At 39.5% G+C, this 19,607-nt stretch overlaps 2 protein-coding genes across 3 annotated transcripts in view; one reads left to right on the top strand and one right to left on the bottom strand.

Moving 5' to 3' along the window:
* The window catches only part of LOC149216741 (uncharacterized), a 101,958-nt gene extending 82,606 nt beyond the window's left edge, over positions 1 to 19,352 (bottom strand). For both annotated transcript variants that reach the window (XR_016251135.1, XM_089392833.1), the window contains exons 1-3: positions 19,149 to 19,352; positions 13,964 to 14,076; positions 12,441 to 12,512 (exon numbers count right to left, since the gene is read on the bottom strand). Coding sequence is in view for 1 of the 2 variants with exons in the window: in XM_089392833.1 (XP_089248959.1) it covers positions 12,441 to 12,512; positions 13,964 to 14,076; positions 19,149 to 19,227 (264 nt within the window). In the remaining variant the exon portion in view is untranslated. The remainder of the gene's footprint in view (positions 1 to 12,440; positions 12,513 to 13,963; positions 14,077 to 19,148) is intronic.
* LOC149216742 (ATP synthase delta chain, chloroplastic-like) lies at positions 7,247 to 7,770 on the top strand. The gene has a single exon (XM_089391272.1). The coding sequence runs from the start codon at positions 7,247 to 7,249 to the stop codon at positions 7,760 to 7,762; it is 516 nt and encodes a 171-aa protein (XP_089247398.1). The 3' UTR covers positions 7,763 to 7,770.
* Positions 19,353 to 19,607: the final 255 nt, after the last annotated feature.

The following is a 19,607-nucleotide window of genomic DNA, read 5'->3' as shown; positions in this document are numbered from 1 at the left end:
ATGCTTCCCACATTTGTCACGTCATATCCTTGCCCACAATGTGACACACTACGTGATCTCTCACTCCATCGAAGATCAATCATTTGGCCTTCACCATTTCAGCCTTGTACTTCTTGAGCAAATCTGGATCCATGGGTACAGCTACCACACTATCGACATAGGTTTTGAGATCGTGCTCATCCAGAATGCATGAGATCATTGCTTTCCAGATCACATAGTTGGATGCACCTTCCAACCGATCATGATCGCGTAACCCACCAGCTACCATCTATGCCAATAAAAAAGTTGAATTGCCTCCTCTCTCCTCTGCGCAGCACCAGGCTAGCCTATGCACTCCCTGTTGGAGTTAGTAGATTTGCTCCTCTCTGTTGCTACTCAACAATAAAGAAATTGAATTCCCTGGCTAGGAATCCTTTGAGAAATAAATTCCCTCAACAGTGTCTCTCTTCTTTCTTCTGACGCTTTTCTGCCCCAACAACTGCTACAGAAAACTGCGTCACACCAGTAACCTCCTCTACGCTGAAGCTTTTGCGCTACCCCATCTGACATTTGCAAACTTCGATCTAGAAGTCTTACCTCTCTATCAACTCACTCAGAGAGAGACCTTCCTCAAAAAATTTGCCCTCCTGGCCTGGACTGTGCAATCCCTCTGGGATTCAATTTGCTGCCTACGCAACGCTTCAACCCTACTTCTCTTCAACGTTGGGCTATTCCAGCTCTGCTCTCTTGTTTCCCCTGCAGCTCTGATACCATGTGAAAATTTGGAAGGCCCAAATTTCTACTACAACAACTGATTAAGTTTCCTTTATTTGTTAAATTACTGGACAAATTATTCAATGCATCCTACAGCAAATACTGAAACTAATACACTGCAAGCTTCACCAATTAAATTAATTGTGAAAACAAGAAACTGAGTAAGAAAAAGCTACACAAACATGAGACCGTTATTTGTGGGAAAACCAGTGCAGTAGCTAAGGGTTTGTATTATTAAGCAATATTTTTCTGAATACAATCTTTGGATGCCTTGCTGGCTATCCAATACAAAGAATCTGACTGGCAAAAGATTAGTGAGAAATACCTCACACTATCACTAGCGATCTGACACTGATCCAAGCCCTAGATGGCTATCCCCACGCTAGATTTGCGCAGTGACTACATCAGCCTACGCAGTTATGCGTCAACCTCTCTGGGGATCTGCGTCTGCCTGCAGCTTTGTTCCTCTAGCTCTCCAGTCTCACACCCCGGCTTCTGGCTCTAGAACTCGACTTCCCAACAAAATTTCGGACTCCCTCTGAAGCTTTGCTCTGCCTCTGCATGGCCCTACGCTGCCCAGCATGGCCTCTGCGCTGCCTATTTTGGATCTCTCTCTGCCTCCTCTGCTGTGTATTCTCGGATCAGGAAACTCTCCAACCGGAACTATCCCTGCCCCTCACTACAAAAAATCACTTTGATCTTCTCTCTAGCAACTGTTGCGCTGCCCTCTCTAAGAAATTCGATCTCGTGATCTCTCACTCGATGTATGTTCCAATTGCCCATCGAAGTCCTCCTTATAATCCTCCAATTGAGTAATCAAATTCTAATCAATGGCTCAATCATTTGGACTCGATCTTTGTCTTCTTCTAAAAGTTTCACCCTCAATTTGATTAATACCCTTTAATTATTTTAATTTCCTAAGTTTAGACTTAGGCCTACATTAAAAATAATTAGTTATTTTAATAAAACCTTCTTTGGGTGGAATTTCCCAAAGCGATTTCTCGGTATTTTGGAATACATGTGTCCAAGCCTCCCTGCAAATTTTGAGGCTTAAAGCACGTTTGACGCTACCAGAAAATCAACAATGGGTGGGCAATAGGCCTAACAGCCCACCCAACCAACATAACAGCTAGTAGCGGCCAAGGTCGCTTAATCAACAGCACCCCACACAAAGGTAGCTCGAATGATTATAGTGGTTGTTGTGGAGATGTTAGAAATTGTGTGTGGCAAACAAGGAAGCGACCGACACAGCAAAGTCAGCAACAAAGACTATTGGGGCAACAAACAAACCACGACCCATGGAGTGTTGGGTTTGTGGACCACTTCTGTCAGGCCAGGGTAACTCCAAAATAGGCAGAAGAAAAACTGATATGTAATTTCATTAGAGAACTATTGATTATATACAAAAAGGAGACGGAACAGTTCATCTTCTTGATGACTGTTCACGTTCCAGTTCACCCATCCGTTGAGGATTAGGTGTCAACATTCCCCCCCTTAATCTGAAGGGATGTTGGTGAGTCCAAGCATCGTTCTGAATCTTTCAAGCTTTTCTCTTCCAAGCGCTTTGGTGAAGATGTCTGCAATTTGCTCGTTTGTGGAACAATGACGGAGATGGATTGTTTTGGCCTCAACATGATGTCGGATCAGATGATATTTAGTATTGATGTGCTTAGTACGATCATGGAACTTTGGGTTCTTAACTTTATTGCAGAGGTGTTATCAATCATGAGTGGAGTTGATTGTATTTGTTTTACCTGCAAATCTTCAAGAATTTTCCTGAGCCACACAATTTCTTTCGTTGCTTCAGCTGCTGCCACGTATTCTGCTTCTGTTGTGGAATCTGCTGGTACTGATTGTTTGCGTGATCTCCAGGAGACAGCTCCTGATCCAAGACTCATAGCATATCCTGAAGTAGATACCCCAGTTTCTTTGTCTCCATCGAAGTCTGAATCAGAGTATCCAATCAAGTTGAAGTCGTCCACCTGTGTATACTTGATTCCAAGGTCTTGAGTTCCCTTCAAGTACCTTAGAACTCTTTTTGCAGCAGACCAATGTCCCTCACAAGGCTTTTGCATAAACCTGGAGAGGATTCAAACAGCAAATAAAATGTCTGGTCTGGTAGTAGTGAGGTAGATGAGACTTCCTACAAGCTGTCTATACTTTGTTGCATCCTCAAATTCCTTTCCTTCAATAGATGTGAGCTTCAAGTTTTGTTCCATTGGAGTAGAAAGAGGATTGCACTCTGTCATGCCAAATCTGTTTAACAAATCTCCAATGTATTTCTTTTGAGAAAGAAATATGGATTTTGGATGTTGGGTTACTTCAATGCCAAGATAGTAATGAACATAGCCCAAATCAGTCATTTCAAAACTTTTTCCTAATTCTTTCTTTATGGATGCAATATAGCTTTCATTGTTCCCTGTCATTAAAAGATCATCTACATAAAACACAAGATATACAACTGTTTTACCAACTTTCTTGACAAATAAAGTTGCATCATCAAGATCAAAATGTTTGAAGTTGAGTTTCAGAAGATGCTCAGTTAGTTTTTCATACCAGGCTCGTGGTGCTTGTTTGAGGCCATACAAGGACTTCACAAGTTTGCATACTTTGTGTTCATGTCCTTTCACAGCAAATCCTTCAGGTTGGGACATAAAAACATTCTCTTTTATATCTCCATTCAAGAATGCAGTTTTTACATCCATTTGATGGACTTTCCAACCGTTCTGAGCAGCTAGTGCAAAGAGTGTCCGGATGGTGGCCCATTTTGCTGTGGGGGCAAAAGTTTCCTCATAATCGACCCCTTCCTTCTGTGCAAAACCTTTTGCCACAAGCCTAGCTTTGTGCTTGTCAAGTGAGCCATCAGCGTTGTACTTGTTCTTGTAGACCCACTTACAGCCAATTGGTTTGGTTCCAAATGAGGATCAACCAGCTTCCAAGTGCCATTCTTTATGAGGGCATCATACTCCTTCTGCATCGCTTCTTTCCATTCATCATGAGAAGCAGCTTCTTTGAAGGAAGTTGGTTCAAAATCTGAAGACAAGTTCAATTCACAATCATAAGTAACATCCATATCAACAGGTGAATTAGAGTTATCTACATCACCTCCATCTTGTCGGTTTGTATTTCTGGTTCCTGTTTTTCCAATTTCATCAGGATGAACACTTTCAAGTGTCTTTGTCAGCCACTTTGGGGGACCTTTCTGAGATGGTCCAGGCTGCTCTGTTGATTGAGTTGGGACTGAATCAAGATTGAGTCTCCCAATTCTATCAATTACATCACTTAAAGGATCATCCGGTGTTGGAGTTTCATGCAAGGGAGATTGTTCTTCAGAAGAAGATTCCATATGTTGATCTAGTATAGGAATCCCCCCTTCAAGATGTGGAATCTGATTCTCAAACTCTTGAAATGATTTCGTTTTTGTGAATCTATCCAAGCGATCAAGTTGTCGCTCAACAACACTGTCAAATTTGGATGATTCAAGAAAAATGACATCTCTAGATACAACAAACTTTTTATTTACTTCATCATAGAGACGGTATGTTTTAGAGGTGTTTGAATACCCCAGGAAGATACACTTACGACTTCTAGCACCAAGTTTGTTTCTATGTACCTTTGGTATTAAAGCATAACAGGTGGAACCAAAGATCCTGAGATGTTTTACCGAAGGAACATGTCCATACCACAATTCATAAGGAGTCTTGTTTCTTATAGCACTAGATGGACATCTATTCTTTATATATGCAGCACATAGAACAGCATCAGCCCAAAACATTATCTTTACATTTTTGAAGAAAAGCATGGATCGGACCATATTCAAAATTGTTCTATTCATTCTTTCTGCTAAACCATTCTGTTGGGGATTATAAGGTACAGTTGTTTGATGTTTGATCCCATGTTGGCGAAGATAGTTTTCAAATTCATTTGATGTATATTCTTTTCCATTATCAGTGCGAATAGACCCAATATGAGATTGTGCATCATTTTCAATCCACTTATGAAAATTCTTGAATGTTTGAAAAGCATCAGATTTGTTCTTCAATAAATAAACCCAACACATTCTGGTTTAATCATCAATAAATGTCATGATATATTTATTTCCATTTGCAGAAGGAACAGGCATTGGACCACATAAATCTGAATGAATGAGTTCAAGCTTTCTATGTGCTCTTGAATGTGAATCATGAAAAGACTGTTTGCTATGCTTTCCTAGAATGCAAGCATCAAATTGCTTATGTTTTCTAGGAATTGTAGGCAAACCAGCAACACCATTTTTCTTCAACAAGCGGAGACTATCATAGTTTAAATGTCCAAATCTAGCATGCCATAATAAACTTGACGGAAGTGTACCTTCTTCATGATGAGAAATATATGAGAAATGTTGTGCATGAGCAGAGGTTCCTTGCAGTTTAAGAAGTCTTTCTTCTTCTATACCCCTCATGACAAGTGAGTGGTCAGATGCCTTTCTTACCTCAAGCTTTCCATCAAACATATGAATGGAGTGACCTTGCTGGCGGATGTGGACCAGGGACAGCAAGTTTCTCTTGAGCTGTGGGAGATATAGAACATGATCCAGAAGAAAGTCTGGAAGACCAGGCAGTTTAAGCCTGATTGTGCCAAGCCCTGATGGCTTGATTTTTGACTGATCTGCAAAGTATACTGCTCCATCAACATTGTCAGTGAAATCTTCAAAAAAATCTTTCCTATGAGTCATATGACAGGTTGCTCCTGAATCAAGCAACCAATCATTTTTCGAAGAAGCAAGTGAAGCATTAAACAAATCTTCATTTACTCCAATGTTACATTGTGCCTCAATATAGTGAGCGGATTCAGGTGCTTTACCTTTGTCTGTGTCATCAGTTTTACCTTTCTGCTGATTTCTTCTCTGCTCAATTTTGTCCCATGGTAGCTTGCATGTAGAAGCATCATGTGATCCATTTCGTTTGCAGCGAATGCAATGCAGATCTGCTTTTTCTGCTTGAGAATGTCTGCCCCCCTGCCTCTGAAGTATCTTCCTCTTCCTCTTCGTCCACCTCTTCCTCTTGTAGAATCTTGAGCAGGATGCTTTTCTTTATGAGCAAGGCAAACAGTCTCTTCAGAAGATTCAGGGACTGTTTTCTTTCCAAAGGCTTTCTCTCTTTCAGCAAGCTTTTTCACAAGAGACTCAAAGGTTATGTCTTTAAGATTTCCATTTGCTTGTAAAGACTCAAGATAATTGGAGTAGGTAGGATAGAGTGCTTTGAGAAAGGCAATAAGAGAGATATTCAGCTCAACCTTAGTGGATTTAATATCATGCATTATAGACTTTATTTCAGATGCAAGAGCAAGGGGATCATTATTTTTCAGTTCAAGAGTGAAGAGTTTAATCATGAGCTGAACAACTTCAAGTGCAGAATGTGAATCATAGAGTTCTTTCAGCTTTTGTAAAGCTTCAAAGGCAGTGGAATAGGATGAAATATGACGACTTACTTCTTCATTTACAGATGCTGCGATCAATGCATAGGCTTTGTTGTTCTTGTTTTCCCAAATGACAAGTTCTTTATCTGATGTAGGCTGCACAGGGTCTTTGTCTTCTTCTCCGACACACACTCCTTTCCACAACTCATTGTAGATGAGGGTGTGTTTTACCATCCGAGACCATTCAGAATAGTTCTCCTTGCCAGTGAGAACTATTCCTACCATAGAAATGATTGAATGCATTCTGTAAAAAAATACTTCTGCTAAAAAAACTTCTGCTGATAAAAAAAAACTTCTACTGATGTACAGTGAAATTGTACTCAAAAAAGGGCAAATACTTTACTGTTTCTTCAAAGCCCTCCAAAGATCCTCACCATATTACATATGTATAGACTACGCATTCAAAACTCAAACGCTGGTTAATGTAACCACAGTGCACACATATATACAGCGTTAGTGCACATATAAAGCACCGCTATCTCAGATAAAAGGAACACCGCATATAAAGTGATCATAAAAAATTTCAATGTATTGTAAATACACCAGCATGCAATCAACGCACATACAATCTCAGTTTAGCAGCAGAATCTATTACTGTAAACGCACTTGTTTTTCTACAAGTCCGAAAGGACTTCTCCACAGAACTGAATCACCACAGGACCAAAATCTGAAAGAGATCCTCGCAACACCTAATCACCACATGATCAAATTTTTGAGGAAGACTATTGCACATCCAAGCCTTGCTACTGATCCAAGACAATACAGCCACGGGTTCGAAGCAGATTCGAGACTTTTCAATAGTTTGAAAATTAACTAGGTCATAAGTCCAAAACTTTTCCACAGGTGACAGGTCTGAGACTCCAACAAATGACAAATCTGAACAAATTCTTTACAGGTGAAAGGTCTGAGATTTTAACAGAAGAAAGGATCGAGTCAAACCAAATACATTGACCTTGGCAAACCACAAAAGGCTTACGGGGCTTATATCTCGGGGTTTCCTCGTCAGAACGTCTCAGCAGGCCGTCCTATTGTCCAGATGGATACATTAACGCAATCCCTCGCTTCCTTGAATGTACATTCAAGATCATCTGCACAAGCGCTTCACGCTCGGGAACCTGTTCAACGGCTTCCTGATGCTTTGTCTTCAAGAATCCCACATGCAAATGCAAAAAGTCCTGTACGACGGGCTGTTGTTGTGACGCGTGATTCTGCAGCGGGTGGATATGCGGCAGCTCTTTTGCAATTTGCACAGGCAAATAACATGTTAGAGGTGATTAATGGGGATATGGAAAGACTTTCTCATTTGTTGAAGAACCAGGAACTCTACGATTTTCTCATCAATCCTATTACTGAAAATGGGAAGAAGAAGAGCATTCTCAAGTCTATTGCAGATGATGCTAAGTTTCAAAACTATACTCTGAATTTCCTGAATCTTCTTATCAGTAAGCAAGAGATTGGCATAGTAAAGAATATCTTGAAAGAATTTGAATCATTATACAATGAACTGACATGGACGCGGAGACTCTATGCTATTCAAAACCTACGAGTGTGAAGACCAGTACCGAGGCGCAGAGCGATTGTATGTGTAACGTTTGAATAGCTCAGTGCTTATGGACGCTAAAACGGTAAGATACGTTCATAAAAACAATGCGCAGTCTCTGGCGTTCATGTTAGTCAGAGAGCGCAGAGAATCATCATTGAGACGCAGGACAGAGGCGCAGACAATCAATGATGCGCAGAGAATCAATGACACTCAGGGCAGAGCAGCGCTCAGGACAGAGGCATTATTAGAGGAGTTACAAGGAATATGGGACCTGCGCTCTGATACCATGTCAGGCCAGGGTAACTCCAGAATAGGCAGAAGAAAAACTGATATGTAATTTCATTAGAGAACTATTGATTATATACAAAAAGGAGACGGAACAGTTCATCTTCTTGATGACTATTCACGTTCCAGTTCACCCATCCGTTGAGGATTAGGTGTCAACAACTTCCAATAGGGAAGTGTTGTTGGAAATGTTCGACAGGTTACAGATGTCGTGCAAGTAGTTGAACAGGCAACGAATCAATGCAGATGGTGGTCATGTGGAGGTGGCCAATAGGCATCATGAAAGCGAGGTAGGCATCTATTGTAGCCAACAATCAACATAGCAACCACGCAAAGGAAAAGGCCCATGAAAATAGGGGCCACAACCAAGGTGCACTGGTACAGGGAGGCCCTACGATGGGTTGCAAGTTGCAACCTAGAGGTGGGCGAGAGATGGACCAAGTACAGCAGCTACAAAGGGTTGCAGATCGAGGAGTCCAACAAGGGTTGAGTGAAGAGCAATAAGCAATCGTAAATCTACATAGACAGCGAATGGGGCAGTCAATTCAGCCAATGGAAATCACTAAATTGGGCTTGGAGAGAAAAAGCGGTGAGACAAACAAGGTCGACAACAAGGGAGCTATCGAAGTCTGTCAAGGCGAGAGGCGACCAGCTGCCAAGATAGTGCGAATATAGATGCAAGGTCGTATAGGTCGTATGGCAGCATAGTCAATAGATGGGCACATGTCAGGCTAAGGAAGGATTTGGTGACCAACTTTGTGAGTGCAAAAGTTAGTCTGCAAAAGATCATGCCACGAACAAAATGTTGCGCTGGTAATGGTCATGTTGTTGCAGGATGCAGTGGCTAACTAGAAGTTGTTGGGCAGCCAATGGTACCAGCATACTCAGTATGGCATCATAGTCAATAGATGAGTACAGGTCAGGCTAAACAAGGATTTGGTGACCAAGCTTGTGAGTGGAATAACTAGTTTACAAAGAATCATGTCGTGAGCAAAATGTTGCGCTGGCTATGGTCAAGTTGTTGCAGGATGCAGTGGCTAGTTAAAAGCAGTGTTACTAAAATTGTGATTTGATCGCAAATTTTTCATTTTGAAAAAATAGTGATTTAATCACAATTTTTTCCCAAAAAATCATATTTTTTATATTTTTAATTTTTTTTACTTCTAAAATTTTGTCGATTTTTGCCAATTTTTACCAATTTTATCTTGATTTTTATGATTTTTTCTTTTTCCAGACCCTCGCCGATTTAATCTCGATCGTGTTATTGCAACATTGGCTAGAAGTCGTTGGGCAACCAGTGGTAGCATCCAATAGAAGTCACTAAGTATCCAGTGGCTACCTAGAAATGGTCGGGACAGTCAGTGGTAGCAACCAGTGGAAGTCATTGGGCAGCCAGTGGCTAGCTAGAAGTCGCTGGGCCAGTCAGTGGTAGTAGCCAGTGGAAGTCACTGAACTGGGCTCACAAAGAAAAAGCAGTGACACAGACAAGGTCAACAACAGGGGAGCTATCAAACTCTGTCAAGGTGAGAGGCAACCAGCCGCCAAGACAGCGTGAATACAGAGAGGCAGCCAGCCGCCATATAGGCCATATGGCAGCATAGTCAGTGGATGGGCACAAGTAAGGCTAAGCAAGGATTTGGGACCAAGTTTGTCAGTGCAATGGGTAGTCTGCAGATGGTCATGCCATAGGCAAAATGTTGCATTGGGTATGGTCAAGTTGTTGCAGAATGCAGTGGCAAGCTAAAAGTCATTGGGCAAGGGGTTTATTGTGACAGGCATGAGCCAGCAGTTGCTAACAGAGATAGTACAAAAGACGGTACCAACAGCAAAGAGTGTTGGCAGAGGTCAGACCTCAAAGGGAGAGAGGGAGACCGTACTCATCAGGTGATTGGCAATGGATTTCATGGATGTCTTCAAGGACCAAGACAGACCCACAACAGTGCTAGGACGACTTAGAATGGGAACACATTGTAGAAAATTATGCATTGCTGTAGCCCAACCCAGTTTTCAAGTTTTGCATGGTTTAATGCCCAAACACATCGTCCTATGTTCCAAGCTAAATGCTAATACAAGAGAAAATTGCAAGTGCGCACAAAAATTTGACACTCTTGTTTTTGGTCTAAGACCCTGGAAGAACCCACAAGGGAAAAACAAGTATTCAAGGAGGATTTTACTTGCTGCTTAGAAATTTCTTACAAGAAATTACAAGAAGAAATTTAACTTATCTCTTCACTTGAAGAAGCATCTCTGAGGTCCTCTTTACACTGAGATTTGGACTGTTATTTTCCTCACACAGTCAACTCTCCTTCCAGTGAAATTCTCAACCTTCTGTCTGCTCCTTCAATAATGGAATTTGACCTTTGTACAGACAACACTTAAGCTTAGAAAACTCAGTTATCTTCAACTAGAAATATGCACACTTGAAGCAGCTATCTCCTCCCTCAAACCACAAGCTAAACCACTGTCAAAACCTGGCCCGAGAAACTCGCTAAACAAGCCCAAGATTCTTGTTGTACGTGCCCAAGAACCTCGAACTTAACTGCTCCAAGTACGCACAGGTTTTGGTGACTGTTTCCTCCCAAAAATGCAAATTGATACACCTCTAAACAGTCACTAAAATTTTGCTGGCACTCCTCAGCAAGCCCAAAATGCTCACTAACAAGCACAGGTATACGTGTAGGTTGCTTGAGAGAAATAATGGTTGCCTATGCACTATTGTTCAAACCTGGAAACCTCAAACTGAGTACAAAAGTTTACAGTGACTGCTCCCATGAGATTCGAGCCCCTCCAAAGACTTTAACTTGGCCTCCTAAAAGGATTCAAACTGTTGGTGCTTTTGTTCCTTGATCTTCTTTGTTGTAAGATTTCTCACACAATTTCTCATCCTCCTCAAGCTGCTCTCCTTTCCTCAATAGCTCTCGAGCACCGATCTAGGGCAAATTTGCTAGATCAGATCCAGGTTTATTTTGTATTATGTATTTTCTCAGTTGGGTCATTATCCCAAGACAGGAGCCCAAGTAGGTTCTGAATCATTGTTAATGATGAACTGATTTGATTGGGTAGAATTTGTTTGTATCATTTTATGAGATTGGTTGTTATATTTTTGCTTCCATTGAATGTTAAGAACTTAGCTGTGCCTTTATTCATTAGATCTGTAATCTGCTAGGTCAATAAAGTGCCAGGTGTTAGGTTTGGAGGAAAATTAAGAGTTTACAGATTTCTGAAGCACGATTTGGGTTTGTGGGGTGACCAAGCAGTGGAATAGAAATCATATGTGGGCTTGCTCTGCTCCAATTATATTCAATTGGATGAAAGTGCTAAAGATGTTTTATGCTGGTCAAAGAATTCTGTTTCAAGTAGCTTCACTCTGAAGTTTGGTTACAAACTTACAAAGCTCAAGCTGAAGAAGATTTTTCCAGAGTCAAGCTTTGGTGGTGGGAAAGGGATTGAAAAACTTCATGCCCCTCTGATGGCCAAGTTCATGTTATGGTAGGCTCTGGCCAACAAGTTGCTCACTCAGGATGATGAGTTAAAACATGGCTGAAGTGGCCCTAATCATTGTCAGTTGTGCAAGTGGGACTCTTTCATCATTTCATTTCTTGCTCTTTTTTTGTGCAGGTCTGGTCTTCTTTGAGTTCCAAATTCAGTCCGGAATCTGGCTGGCCTCTGGAACTCTCCTTCTCTAGAAGACTGTAAAAATTTGGTTGTGTAATGCTTTGATCTCCTGCTATGGTTAATTTCCTTGTAGATAAGTGTATTTTATTTGGTGGGTTAGAAATCTCAGTATTTTCCACGATCCGAAGATTCATGTGGAATATGATTGACAGGATGACGAGGGAATATAATTCTGAACCTATAAAATATAAACCTAGTCATCCAGTTATGCCTTCTCTTGAATTTAATGTTTTTTGGGGCTACTTTGATAGTGCTTCCCAAGTGTGGTGTGGAAGCTGTTTTGTATTTGAAATTTGAATGCTTCACATTACTTTCATTTAAGGTATTCTCCTGGTTTGGGTTCAAACATGAAGGCCAAATTTGCTGCTCATCTGGACACTGTTGCATTTTGTTAGAAAGGTTGGGCTGCATTGTTTCAAAAGTGCAGTTCTTCAAAGAAGGGGCAGCATGAATATAAACACATGACTATTGTGGCAGTTAGATTTTAAGTGCTCAATGTAAAGAATTATCTCACATTGCCCACCATGTGCACATGCATATCAAAAACATATTAGGTAATAACTCAAACGAGATCAACCCTTTCAATAGATGTGCATTCAGCATAAGCCAGATAAATTGCTCAAACTTTCCGCTTATTTGAACAGAGGATCTAAACATTGGACAGCAAAAGATTGGAACATGCAAAATTATATTAAATAAAGTAAAGAAACAGAGTAAAGTGACATACATCAACATTAAAGACAACGATTTCTCCAGCACGAATGGGTGCTTTACTCATATGCAGAAACAATATATCACCCTGCAAAAATGACATAGTTTGTCAAAATTGAACTATTTAAAGCCAATGTAATTCCCAAAAGAAATATGCTGACAAACATATAGTCCTCTTAATTCAAAGGCAATGAGACAGGTGTTTATTCTATTTTACATCTCAGAAATAGCATACAAGAGTTTGGTGCAAAATAAGAAAAGCTACAAGAATCAAATTGAATAACACAGTTCAAATCAAAGTTGCAACTTCACCACATGAAAATGAAAGCGAATCTGTCCAATGTTTTCAAATTTCGATAGATCACCACAAACACAAACAATGCCATATATTCTGCCTGAAAACTGAAAGGAAATCAATGAAAAAATATCCATTTGCAGGTGCAATGACATAAAGGCTTTGATATGCTACTCAAAAATAAGAAATCATATACATCAGAGGTTTGCTACAAAGCTGACTTACTAAGTTGTTGGAGAAAAAACGGGTAGTGCTAGGGTTTCTCTGGAGTCATTATGGCTTCTTTCAATTGCTTGTTTAATGGCTTGTAGCCTAATAACAGAACCTCTGAGTAATTGGTTGCACTGCTATTCCTCATATAGAAGCTGAAATAACGAACATTTTTGTGTCACAGGGATTCTCCCATTCTGTCTTCCTTGACGAAAAGATCTTAGATCACCATTGAAGAAAATTTACATATGTCTGGGACTTTGAAGGCACTCCAAATGAAAACGTTGAAAACAGAAAATATATAGATGTCACATAAAAACATGTTGAGTGATTAACCAATATATTGAGTCGATATCATTTGATAGTCTATAGACATAAGGCTGAAAAAGATTATGTATGGTGCAGAATGTAAATCTGAATATTTAACCCAGTGGGCTAGCTCAAGTGGTTGAATGTTTTGAGCTTCAAGCAGGAGGTCTCAGGGTCAATTTCCCAGGATGGTTGCTTCTGTTGTGTGCCTTACCCAATGCCCCTGCCAGGTCAGGCATCATCACAGGCACCAATGGGTTTGCACTGGGTACAATCAGAAAAATCTGGGATGTGCCCGGGAGTTCCCCTGCGAGGTTTTCCTAGGGAAAAGAAAAGGGCAGAGATGGGTATTCCAGATATTGTGAAATGAGAAGAACGATAAAAATCATTGTTAGTACTGATCTGAAAATCACTCTTATTTTTTTGAAGGCACGTAGACAAAGTTTAAGAAAACCAAGATAACCACAAACAATTGTCTCCCATTGAAGACCTGAATAAGTTCTGGCATGTACAGGTAACTCTTCTTTAGAATGTTTGAATAGACAACATCTCTAGCAAATATAAATATAGGCATCTTGTTACGAAAACCAAAATTAAAAACAAAGTGTGCCATGCTCTCAGTTGTTGACTAGATTGATAAGTACACCTTATCAGCAAACAAAACAGTTGCATTATTTTATATAATTTGCATTGTTCAATCAAAAAATTTCATATGTAAGACTCACCCTTTTAAATCCAGGTTCCATGCTACCTGAAAGCACAACTACAACTGGTGATTCACTTCCTGTGACACACATCAGTCCTTTCCATATTATCAAAGCTGACGTGACAATCATTCCTGTGAAATAGTCAAACGATGAAACCTTGTAAGCTGGATTGCAGATATGTTTTAACAAATTCACAAATCTGCAAAATATATTCGTTAGGATTTTAGAAACAAAGACAATATTACAAAGAAAGCATGATACATTATCCATATGATTAAACTCGCACGAAATTTAATTAATGACCAAAGTAGGTCAATGGAACTGGAAAAATACATCAAATAATAACAGCAAAATAAGGAATTCCTAGGGCATTTCCTCAATACAGAGATAAAGATAATTTGAGATAAGATAATTTTATTAATGTCCAACAAATGACTAGAAAAGTAGGTCAATGGGACTAAAGGATACATCATACATCCAACGTGAATACAATGTGGGAGTGCAAAAGCAGCTCCTATATAATGAGAGAAAGATACATGAAAACCGAAAGTAAGGTCTAGGTAAACAATTGACAAGGCTAAGCACCAAGTCTATGACTATATAAGACCAAAAATAAAGTGCACATAACAGTAGCATAGGTGCAGTGATATAATGTGAGAGTGTCCAAGGTAAGAGTTGGACAACTCGATACTAGTCAAAAAGGAGATAGAAATATCTGATGATGAAGGCAATGAGATCAAAGTCTACTGAATCTGATGATCAATGGCGAGGGGGCCAACGGTGGTTGCACTGGTTCACTGTCGGAGCCCTTGAGTACCATAGGGGAATCCATCTATATGACTCTAGGGGTGATGTAGGAGCAAGGAAGCTTAGATCTCCTACCATCCAAGGTCAAAGGAAAGAGAGTCTGAATAGTTCTTGGACTGCTTCGCTGGGGTTGGGAGGCAATCCAACAGGTGAGAGGTGCCCTCCTTTGGATCTGTTTGGAGCTAAACTCTCTGTCACTATGAGGATGCATGGTCCTGCACCTTCGAACCCATCTCAAACATATCAGTCAATCTTCTAGAGGGAGGCTAAGAGGAGACTCGAGGTCTCACCACTCTACGACCTGAAGTTACTTTAGAACTCAGTTTATCACTTGTTGCTCCAATCTGATGACAGGGCATAACTAAATTTAAGGTAAATATAAAAAGTAATATCATAATAGAATGAGTTGAATCCATAATGGATAAACCCTATGCAATATAGTATAACCCTGAAGGTAAAGATACTGAGGTCAAGGAACGCCATAGAAAAGAGAGAGCTGAGGCACTGGAGAATAAATAATGCAGCAATTTCCTTTCAACTCTCAAACACACTTTCCAACATATATGGAGAGCCCATTCTCCTCTTCCAAAGTAAAAAAGGCAATTTTCATCTCATAGTAAATACGAGTTGTGTACTAGACTTAACTCTTGACATCGCTTGCTATGAAGACGTCCTATGCACCTAAAAAAAATTGGTAAATTTGTACAAGGAAAACTCAAGCTGCTTGTGGAACTCCATGCATTGATTAAACCAAACAAATTATAGAGATCACTAGAATTTTACAATGGTTCATAATCATGAGTTTAAACTTTTCATCAATTTTCTCACAATTTTATCAAGAAAGACACATTGTGAAAAATCAACTTAATGGGGCTTGGTTGAACTTCATTACACCTACAGAAAACAAGCAGACAGGACCTTTCATATCTACCCAAGTGGTGCCCTTACAGTATGCCAGCAGACAGCAATCAATGTCATGGACCACATCTTTAATATAGATTGATTAGGGCAGATAAGAAAAACTGTTGTCAAATTCGACTTTCTTAAGAACCTGAAACCAGTGTTGTTAAAATCGCGATAATATCGAGATATTATCGCTTTATCGCGATTTTTCCCTAAGCCGATATTATCGCGAGTAATACTCGCCTTTTTTATACGCAATTTTTTCCCAATTTATCGCCGAGGGTTGGGGCAGTGCGGTTTTATAAGGGATGTTAAATGTTCGAAATGCAATTTTTTTGAAAGAAACAAATAATTTTTGAGTGGGGCAGCTTAATGATCAAGTTTAAGCCCTAGTATTGATATGCTATTCATGGTAATGTTAAATTCTTAAAGTAAAAAGATGAAAATTTTCATCCTTTTACTTAGATTTTTAACATTACCATGAAATGACTCAGGATGTTTGAGAGTGGTTCCGGCCTCATTGGATTTCATATGGAGAAAGTAGAATTTTAGATTTCATTCAAAATCCAGCAGACTTATCAGTTTTTCAAGATTTCAGGATTGGGAGATTGTAATGTTTCCAGGTGAAACCACCTGCCCGGGCTACCCCTGCCACCAGTAGAGTACGTGGTCTACCTCCTATAGCTCCTACTTCTAGTTCTTCAGCTTCTAAAGCATAGCAGACTCCACTGCCAACTCCACCAGCACTAGCATCTACATCTAGAGGGAAAGGGAAAGTTGTGGCATTTTCTCACAAGAGAGGCAGAGAAAATCAATAGGATTAGACTTTAGTTATTTTCTTCATTTTATTGTATATGACATTATGACATGATGAGATACATTATTATATTTTTTGTTGATATTTTGAGGCTGAGTTGGGACTCAGGAGTCAGGACTTACTATTTGGGACATGATTCAATGTTATGTGTGATTTTAGCACTAGAAATGATATTAAACATCTTATATATTAGTTCTTTTATCATATTTATGTGTCAATGTATTTATTTTATGTTGTAGATGGTTTAGATATTAAAAAAATTGAAAAAAAATGAACATTTTTGTACCAAACGATTTTTTCCCGATAATTACGATTTTTTCCTCGCGCCGATATTATCCCGATAACAATTAATGCAACATTGCCTAAAACAATAGAGTTAGCTTCACAAAGGCCAAAGCAGGGGGAAACCAACCATTCGACTAGTACCAAGCTCTAAGGCATCCACTAGACCAAATATAGCAGTCAAGCACTTTACTTTGCCACTTGCAGCAGATACATGAACTTGACAACCAGTAACTCACCCTCCATATCATCCCTCAATTTGAACCTATCACTTTGAAAGATTTTCTGTCCCCTGGTGTTAAGACTTTCGCAGAATTTGTAACGAAGCACTATCTCTTATGATTTTATCTAAGTGTCAACAATTTCCAAAACTCATGTTTTCTTTTATAAATTATTTTGAGAAACACACTATGAGATGGCAAGCTGCACCATATAACAGAGTTCCTGCAGTTTACATGCCAAATTGTTATGAGAAACGCACTATGTGATGGCAAGCTGCACCATATAACAAAGTTCCCACAGTTTATATGCCAGGTCTGAGATGTAAGTACTCTATCAAAGTCACCCAGTGCTTGCAACTTCACCCATCATTTTTTGACTTGCCATTCAGGTGGCCCGGACCACACATATGGACACTTGTGGATGGCTTAATAATGTCACAGTCTAACTGTTTTATGTTTTGACTTTTTGTTGGAATCCGGCAATAAAGTTTTGTTCAAAAATGTGATTTTTCATTGTTTGAAATGCATTTTTAATGCCTAAATTGATTTAGCTCTCTGAAATACATCTGAGGAGCTCAGATTGTGCAGACCACACAGATCAAAGTTGCCATTCCAATAAATCCCTGCTAGATTTCAGGAAAAAATGACCAGAAGATATGCTCAGAAAAGGGCCAAAACATAGAAGAGTTATAGATGCTTAATAATTATTCACCTTGCCAACAAACGAAGGCACTTTAGGCCTTTTCAATCTTTATGCATGTTTTGTCAGCTTCAAAGTTTCAAACTATAAATTACAATACCAACATTTTAGCAGCCCTTGAAAGTACTCATTAATTTGCTTTTTCTTTGAAAGTTTCTTCGAGTTCACCAGCCCTGAAAAGTCAAGAGCTGGACTACTTCCTTCAGATTAGGGGCCCAGTCTAAGGAGCATCTATTCCACCGAATTTGCCAGGACTTACCCCTGGCCTCATACCTTTTGCCGTTCACGAGGAGCAGACAACGGTGTGTACAGAAGCTTGGTGCAGTCTGGAAAACCTTATGAATTCGTTGAACTCGCCAGTGAACCAAAAGCCCCAACGTCCTTTTCAATGCTCTGGCTTGTTTTGTCAATTGTATATTAATTTATCCACAAGTAGATCTTCCAGATCAGTGTTGTAAAACTCACCAAAAAATTGGTCAGTTTTCCATATTTCAGCAAGTGCAACCAAGAACGATAAATCGCAGCTAAGGAATTGCATTTTTTGGATAATTCATCAGACTCACATGTGTGTCAAGTGATGCACCGTTTTTTGGCCATCGTGTCGCGTGAATATTTTCCTATTAAACCCAGTTTTGGCCCTCATTTTGTTCACTCAAAACTGTTGATTGCAGTTCTGCCAGTGAGAAGTTCCTTTTAGTTTTAGAGGGAAAACTTGGTGATAGTTCTGTGCCACGTAGCAACGAATCGTTTGTGAAGTGGGTGAAACAGAGATTTTATGCATTTCTCTGTTGTTTTTTGCTTTCAATATTTTTACTGAGTTCGACGATTTTTTCCCAAGACATTCATTGATTACCCTGGTCGAGTTAATCATGAATAACAGTTTTGCAACATTGTTCCAGATGAACCAGTACATGCCTTGCGGTGTTTATAACGGCATTCTAAGACTACTTGAAAGTGCTTATCGAGTTACCATAACATTTATTTATTTCATCAGTTATCCCGCATTGTTTTCTGTTAAGCATTTATGCTAGAATATCATAGGTTAAATCCAACTAAAAGCTCTGCTGTTTTCGGTTTCTTCCCCATATGGTCGAAGACCTACTTTCAAGATTTCACAAATTGTTACTGCAATCCAGTCAAAATCTCAAACTAATTGATCTGTCTTTCTTAGAGATGTAGATTATTGCAAAAGCAAAATTTAGTCTAGAAGATATTCTGAAACGGTGATCTCAGTTCCGATTCCGATCCACAAGCCCTGTGATAGGTTGACTCTAAACAGAAAAATAAAAAGAAATAAATAAAATAAAAAAACATGTACGTTTACATGTTGGAACGATTATTTGAATTCGCAGGCCAGAACCCTAGGGATGTTTGCGGAAACCTCAGATAACTTGCTTGCCATGGATGGGAATTTGTTGACCTTGATTTGGGTAAAAAATAACACCAGGAAAATGGAGGTTTCAAAAAGCATACCGAGGCTGATGGCCTGCATGACCACCTGTCTAATCTGGAGGGACCGGAGGGATTCGATCGTATCACCTATCATCCCCATTTTTTCACCTCCTCGGCTCTGCTCTCCTCTCTCGACGATGTTCGAGTCTGTGCCTCCGGATCCAAACAACAAAAGGAATTATAAGAACATGCGCGTTAAATATTTTATATTTTTTCTGAAATAATTCGTTTGTCCTATATCTATTTTTCCGCGGATTTACATCTATCTATCAGAAGGGTAATTTTGTGGTATTAGCAAGGTAATTATAATATAAATTTAAAAAGTTTGGAATAGATTTTTGGCTTTCGGGTTTGATAGGAATTTGGTAAAAAAGTCGGGAATAAAAAAAAATTTGGAAAATGTTCGATAGGAATTCGGGTAAAATTTTAGTTTATTAAGTTTATTGGGTGTGAAATAGTCAATAATTTGTATGGTTAAGA

Source organism: Pinus tabuliformis, chromosome 1_1 (assembly GCF_031772625.1).
Source record: "Pinus tabuliformis cultivar Carrire ecotype Pingquan chromosome 1_1, CPIR1, whole genome shotgun sequence".
Taxonomy (NCBI): domain Eukaryota; kingdom Viridiplantae; phylum Streptophyta; class Pinopsida; order Pinales; family Pinaceae; genus Pinus; species Pinus tabuliformis.
Note: the sequence above shows the minus strand (reverse complement) of the source record. Positions and strands in the feature narration are given on the sequence as shown.

What these genes read in the sequence shown, in the direction of transcription:
- LOC149216742 (XM_089391272.1), top strand. Translation starts at nt 7,247, where the DNA reads ATGGATACATTAACGCAATCCCTCGCTTCCTTGAATGTACATTCAAGA.